The sequence below is a fragment of the Sphaeroforma arctica genome (assembly GCF_001186125.1).
Source record: "Sphaeroforma arctica JP610 unplaced genomic scaffold supercont1.472, whole genome shotgun sequence".
NCBI lineage: Eukaryota > Ichthyosporea > Ichthyophonida > Sphaeroforma > Sphaeroforma arctica.
Genome location: NW_014040086.1, coordinates 3,334 through 10,316, shown reverse-complemented (window position 1 = coordinate 10,316; position 6,983 = coordinate 3,334). Strand labels below are relative to the sequence as shown.

The 6,983-nt window shown below is 42.8% G+C and overlaps 1 protein-coding gene across 1 annotated transcript in view; it reads right to left on the bottom strand.

Annotated features, from left to right (window-relative positions):
• Positions 1-6,747, bottom strand: part of SARC_06553 (hypothetical protein) — a gene marked incomplete at both ends in the record, with an annotated part of 13,136 nt that extends 6,389 nt beyond the window's left edge. Inside the window, 8 exons of the mRNA XM_014299531.1 lie at positions 248-399; positions 1,195-1,328; positions 1,817-2,056; positions 2,573-2,752; positions 3,301-3,492; positions 4,399-4,551; positions 5,151-5,315; positions 6,592-6,747. Coding sequence (XP_014155006.1) covers positions 248-399; positions 1,195-1,328; positions 1,817-2,056; positions 2,573-2,752; positions 3,301-3,492; positions 4,399-4,551; positions 5,151-5,315; positions 6,592-6,747 — 1,372 coding nt within the window. The remainder of the gene's footprint in view (positions 1-247; positions 400-1,194; positions 1,329-1,816; positions 2,057-2,572; positions 2,753-3,300; positions 3,493-4,398; positions 4,552-5,150; positions 5,316-6,591) is intronic.
• Positions 6,748-6,983: the final 236 nt, after the last annotated feature.

Here is a 6,983-nt window from a genome sequence, read left to right as displayed (position 1 = left end):
GTGTGTTAGTAAGTAGTAGTATATATATATATATATATATATATATATAATATAAAAGGATGTGGATGTGACAAGGATATGTTAAGTACAAGTATATAACTCTAAATATAATCACACACATACACACACACACACTTATATATACATATAAGTATAGAAAAATAGACATACATATTATATATATATACATACACACACACACACATATATATATATATATATATATTTATATAGCACAATCTCTTACCCTGCGGCTTCTTTAAGAACAACTTGACAATTGCTGTAAGTATCTGCAGTTGTACTGTAGGTCCCTCGTCTAGGTAGTTGTCCAGGAACTGTTCTAAAATCTCATCAGCATTGTCGATACGACCAGCGTACTCTCCAATAATCCAGATCATGCTAAAATAGAGGGTACATAAAGATTTAAATACAAGGCACAAAATACAATACAGATGAATGTTCAGTTGGAACATAAGCGGGATATAGAGGGTAGATAAGAGTTTACCTACAAACATACGCGGAAAACATGGCCAACAAGGATTGAGCTATAAAACCAGCAGCACGCGTAAGCCAAATCCTCTGATGTTTCAGAGACAAATGGTTGCGATACGTACGCGTCATCAATCGGCACACATCTACACATCTGGCGTTAAAGTATGGGTCATACGAATGCGTATGCGCCCAGACCTACACATCCCCACACTTGTCGTTCAAGTAAGCACTCGTTACGTATTAATATACGTACGCGTTATATATTAATATACGTATATGTCGTTCAAGTAAGCACTCGTTACGTATTAATATACGTACGCGTTATATATTAATATACGTATATACAACTAGGGTATACCCTAAACATCTAAAGCCCTGCATATATATATATACTTATACATGACTACCCTAAACCTCTAAAGCCCTACACACACACATATATATATATATATATATATATACTTCGACATGACTACCATATAGCCCTGCATATATATATATATACTTATACATGACTACCCTAAACCTCTAAAGCCCTGCATATATACATATACTTATACATGATTACCCTAAACCTCTAAAGCCTTACATATATATATATATATATATATGTATGTATATATATGTATGTATATATATATATATACTAATACACGACTACCATATAGACTTGCATATATACATATACTTATACATGACTACCTGGCCTTTGCCTCGGGCTCGTCCAGCGTGTCGAGGTTCTCGCACAGTCGTCCGATGATAGACTCGTAGCGGTTGGGATATTTGCGGAAGATGTCTTTGATCACCACAATAGCCTCTTGCACCACATAGTTCACCTGGTGTGTATGTATGTACGTATGTATGGTAATATAGGTGAGGATATATTTGTAATGCATGTATGTATACAATATTGTATATGTGTGTATGTGGTTGGGATACTTGCGGAAGATGATCTTCATCCTTACAACGGCTTCTTGCAGCAGCACCTGGTGTATAGGAACGTCTGGTGATATATGTGTATTCCTGTAAGCAGTGTATGTATGCATGTATATAGAAATCTATATATACATAATATATATATATATAAATATAAATATACTTACATACACATCAACACACAAACATACACATCAACACACAAACATACCAACACCTACACAGACACACATATATATATATTTACGTACATACAAATATATATGCATAGATAAATAGTTAGATGTATATATATATATATATATATAATATGTATAAATATACATACATACATACATACATACATACATATACATATTGGTACTATTCGCCTCCTTCAACCACGCACCTTCGTATGAATGAGGTTCACCAGCGTGTCGATACAACGTTCCGCACTGCCCTCGATTTTAATGGCGCATCGCCCGATAGCCCGTACAGATCTGCGCACAAAGTCCACATCCACCTCAGTGGCATACTCCTTCAGTTCCGCAAGAACTTGACTGATATTCGCCTCTGAGGCCAGACGGCACACAATATCGAGCTTCTCCAGTTTGACGTAGATGGGGTCGTTGTATTTGACGAAGAATACCTGTGTGCGTGCGGTATATACCAGAACACTCGGTGATTGGTGTGTATGTGTACAGATAGATGCACAGGAGTGTGTGATACATATCATGTGCGAGAAAGCTCAATGCTCAGCCTTCCTATTGAGATATAAATATGTGGTATAGACGGAGTGGCACACACTGTTGTGTTATGCAACATCTACATAGTGTGTAGCTAGTCTCACACCTCTCGAGCATATATTTATACATCTATAAATTTATATATCTACATATCTACACACACGCACACACACACACATATATATATATATACATGTATACATATATACATATATACACTCATATATATATATATAAATATTCATATATATGCATACGCTAATCCATACCAGATATAAACGTGCCCCCATCCCATGATAGATCCCACCCTCTGTACATACCTTCATCTCTTGCCTGAGCATGACATGCGTACAATACAATGATACACCACAGCTATAACGTAACCCAATCCAACGCTCTCTCTCTCTCTCGCAACGTACCTTCATCTCGTGCTTGAGAATGTTGGGACGGCGCTGCACTACCAAGTTAATGTTTCTCAGGGCAATGTACTGCACCTCTGGCTCCACCGACATCATCGTCACCAGAGGTGGTGCCAGTTTGCGCTCCATGGCCTTCTCAAAGTTCGAATCCTCCACAAACTCTAGATACTTCATAATGACCTATAGCCCAGCGAGTGTGAGTGTGAAGTCTGAGTATGAGTGTGGGCGTGAATATGAGTGTGAGATACACAAACATGAACAGAGATACTTATACTCAAATATATCCACATCAACAACCTTTGCACAGCCATGGACAGAGTTGAGATCATCGTAGACAACTGACGTGAATAAACACAGTTCTATACATTCCATCCACCGCATAATACCCACCCTTACACTACACATGCGTTCAAATACCACAAACATCCAACAGCCGTGCGACGTAGGTCAACACGCCCACACACCTTGACGGCTGATATATACCAATCAGCCTGACACCTTTATCTCCAGCTCAACATATACCTACCCATGCGTTTACATACATACATGCAAACATACACATACATACATACACACATACACATACACACATAAATAAACATATATACATACATGCATACATATATATACATATACATACATACATACTTACTTACATACCGCCCCCCCCCCCACACACAAACAACAGCCACGTGACCACCGATTGGCCCTAGTGCCACCCACCCTACCTTGACGGCGGAGAGGACTACTGCCGTGTTGGCGTGTTGCAGTCGTGGCAGCACCCGTTCGCAGATGTGTTGCGCCTCTTTCGAGTCTTTGGGTTCAATGGCCGACAGACTGTCCAAGATGAAGATCTGGCCCCACTCGGTGCATTCGTTGATGGCGGTGAGCAGCTTGTTGAGCGTCCCGGAATTGATCAGCTGTGCGATTGCGGGACGGGTGGGGGTGTACGGGATGGGTTGAGATGAGTTGAGATGGGGGAGTCGCTCAGATATCTCGGGGTGTTGTGTTTGTAGGCCTGGCGGTTTGCCTCCATGGCGTGTGTATAAGTGTATAAGATAGACTATGGAGTGTGTACATAGGTGTGCATACGAATGCACACAGACGAGTTATATTTACTCACACACACACACGTATATATATATATATATACATATATACACACGCACATATATATATATATATGTATATATATATATATATACACATATACATATATACATACATATACATATATATATAAATATATATATTGGATGTACATGTTACGGTGTCCGGAGTGCTCACACAATGTAGATAGTGATCTCATACGAAGTCCGGGTTCATTGGTTGTGCACGTTTTTGCTACGTATTAAAACGGAGATAGGATTTAGGGTTTTAGATGCGGTGGTACATGCGTCTACAAGCGTTGTATAGTGCGTGTGCACTTGAGCACACAACGGCTGATTTTAGTAATAGGCTGTACAAACTACCATACCGTATTTGTACACCAGTATATGAGCACACAAACCCTAAACCCTAAACACCCGTGAGCTACTACGTTTACGCGCATCCACTCGCCCCACCATTTCTCAGCAGAGACGTGCAAGGACAGGCTAAACCCGCACAGATTCATATCAGGTGGCAGCTTTAATCAGCCAGCAAGATACCTAAACAAGTACTCATGTCTCGTCCACACTCCCCAGAGCATAGTATCCACACGCGTGTCATTGCCTACTATGTACACTCCCTTTAACCACTCATACGCCTACCTACATCATCTCCTACTCAATCACCCTAGTGACATACTACCTACATCATCTCCCACCCAATCACCCTAGTGACACACTCACCATAACGTCGTCCTCCGACACTTCGTTGATTTCGGACAGGGCTGCGACTGCATTGGCTACAACCATGGGCGTGGGATCGGAGAGCATATCACGCAATGTCTCGAGAAAGCCTTGGTCTTCTACTAACTCGGGGTTGATATCGTACAGCTGTGTGCGTGAGGTAGACATAACACGGCTTAGTACTATACACGTCCATAGGTGGTTGTTACGGCTATGCAAGTGTTTGTACACGCTTAGAGGTAATTGCTGCAATATACACCACGGCACACCATATACAGCGGCACATATGAGATAGGCGTGGCATGTTAGTAATAGTATTAGGAGTACACACTCAGAGGTAGCTACAATATATATATATGCACTGCACTGCACACACACACACACACATATATATATATATATATGCACTGCACACCGAGCTCTCCCTACACCACTCGTACACGCCCAGTCAATAGCCACACGACTGCGAAGACAAGAGTGTTAACGTGGAGTAATAGAATATCAATCAAACTAACGAGCACTCACACAGCCACCCAGCAATAGACACACAACACACAACACACAACCTACTCTACATACACCACTCGTGCACTACACAGCCACCCAGCAATAGACATACAACACACAACCTGTGTTAGTGGGAATGTCTATTCCTAGGCCTAGTGCATCTTGCTAAGTAACATGCTAGTGGTAATACCACCGTGCACACACACACACACACACACACAGGAACAGTGGTCACACACCTTGGCCACACACACAGCCGCCGTCTTGCGCACGTACGGATCCTCGTCCTTGAGGCATTTGCGCAGGGGATCGCACAAGTACTCGGTGATCTTGTCTACACGGATGCACCCCATGGTACGCACAGCCAACGCCCGGATCAGTGGGGACGGGTCGTGACAGTCTTTCTGCGGGTGTGTATAAGGTGGTAGGTAATGAGTATGGTGTAGATATAAGAGGCTTGTAGTGTTTGTGACAGTCTTTCTGCGGGTGTTTATAACTGGTAGATAATGGGTATGGTGTAGATATAAGAGGCTTGAAGTATTTGTGACAGTTTTTCTGCGGGTGTGTATAACTGGTAGATAATGGGTATGGTGTAGATATAAGAGGCTTGAAGTATTTGTGACAGTCTTTCTACGAGTATGTTTAATGTGGTAGGTAATGGATATGGTGTAGATATGAGAGGCCTGTAGTGTTTGTGACAGTCTTTCTGCGAGTATGTTTAATGTGGTAGGTAATGGATATGGTGCAGATATAAGAGGCTTGTAGTGTACGGGACAGTCTTTCTGCGGGTGTGTTTAATGTGGTAGGTAATGGATATGGTGTGGATATGAGAGGCTTGTGGTCTACTCAGAACGATGCGACACATGTGGTGGTGGGTGCTTGAATGAGACGACACGTGCATGTGATAAAACCCTAAACCTTAAAAAACAACACCTGCATGTGATACTACGATAGAACTAAATCAGCAAGGACTTATCTAGAAACTTTAAACCTTAGAACTAGCCAGTCCAGGGCAGGCGACCCTATCCATAGTACATACGAGGAGTGACGTCTGCCCGGCAGACGATCCACTTGTTATTCGTAAGTTTGGAGTGTACAATGGGTGCGAGTGTATCACACACACCTGCTTGTACTACAAACGCACACAGTAGCGTATTTGCATAGACTCAACACTACACAACGCGACGGACATACATACAGTGGCACAGGGTTATGGTACGTTATATCCACAGAGTGATCTTGTTGTTTGTAGACGCTCTCCAGCCGCTATAGTCGTACACACCACACTATGAACGCCATGTATATGTGCACCGCTTTGTTACCGGCGAAAACGTACAACGGGACGGACAGGTGACACGCATATCATTCCGCACATGTGTTTAACAACGAAGCATGTGAAACAAGCACACACACTACAACGAAGCATGTGAAACAAGCACACACACTACAACGAAGCATGTGAAACAAGCACACACACTACAACGAAGCATGTGAAACAAGCACACGCCCTACAAACGCTCGCAGCAGTGACATGGCAGAGGTAGCCCCACAGTGCTGTACACAGTGTATGCTAGCACCACAAGTGTATGTGAGCGTATCTATAACCTATTGACAGTTGCGATGGAAAGGCAAGATGTCTCTGAGAGGAGGCGGTGTGTGTGTGTGTGTGGGTGAGCCTACCTGGAACGTATTGACCGCCATGATGGTTAGGTCTGGTTGCGAGGTGGCGTAGTTCATGAGATACAGATACACCAGCTTCTTCAGCTCCAGGTTATCCGTCTGCATGCAGTTCACCACATCCGGAAATAGGGCACTAACGTCCTTGCCCACCGTCATGTTAGCTATGATCTTCTTTATCGCGTCTACCCGCCGCACGCGGTTGTCTCCGGCCAACTGAGCCTTCAGCTCAAAAAGCTCGCCTGCACGCAACAGACACAGGGAAACGGGTGAGAGTGGGGCAGTATGATCGGTGTCTCAGGACGGTTGTGGTGCGTTTGATACGTCAAGTTTATAGGCAGAAGTGATACTTTTGGGAATGGGTACCGATCCAAAGAAATGGAATAGCGCTTCAA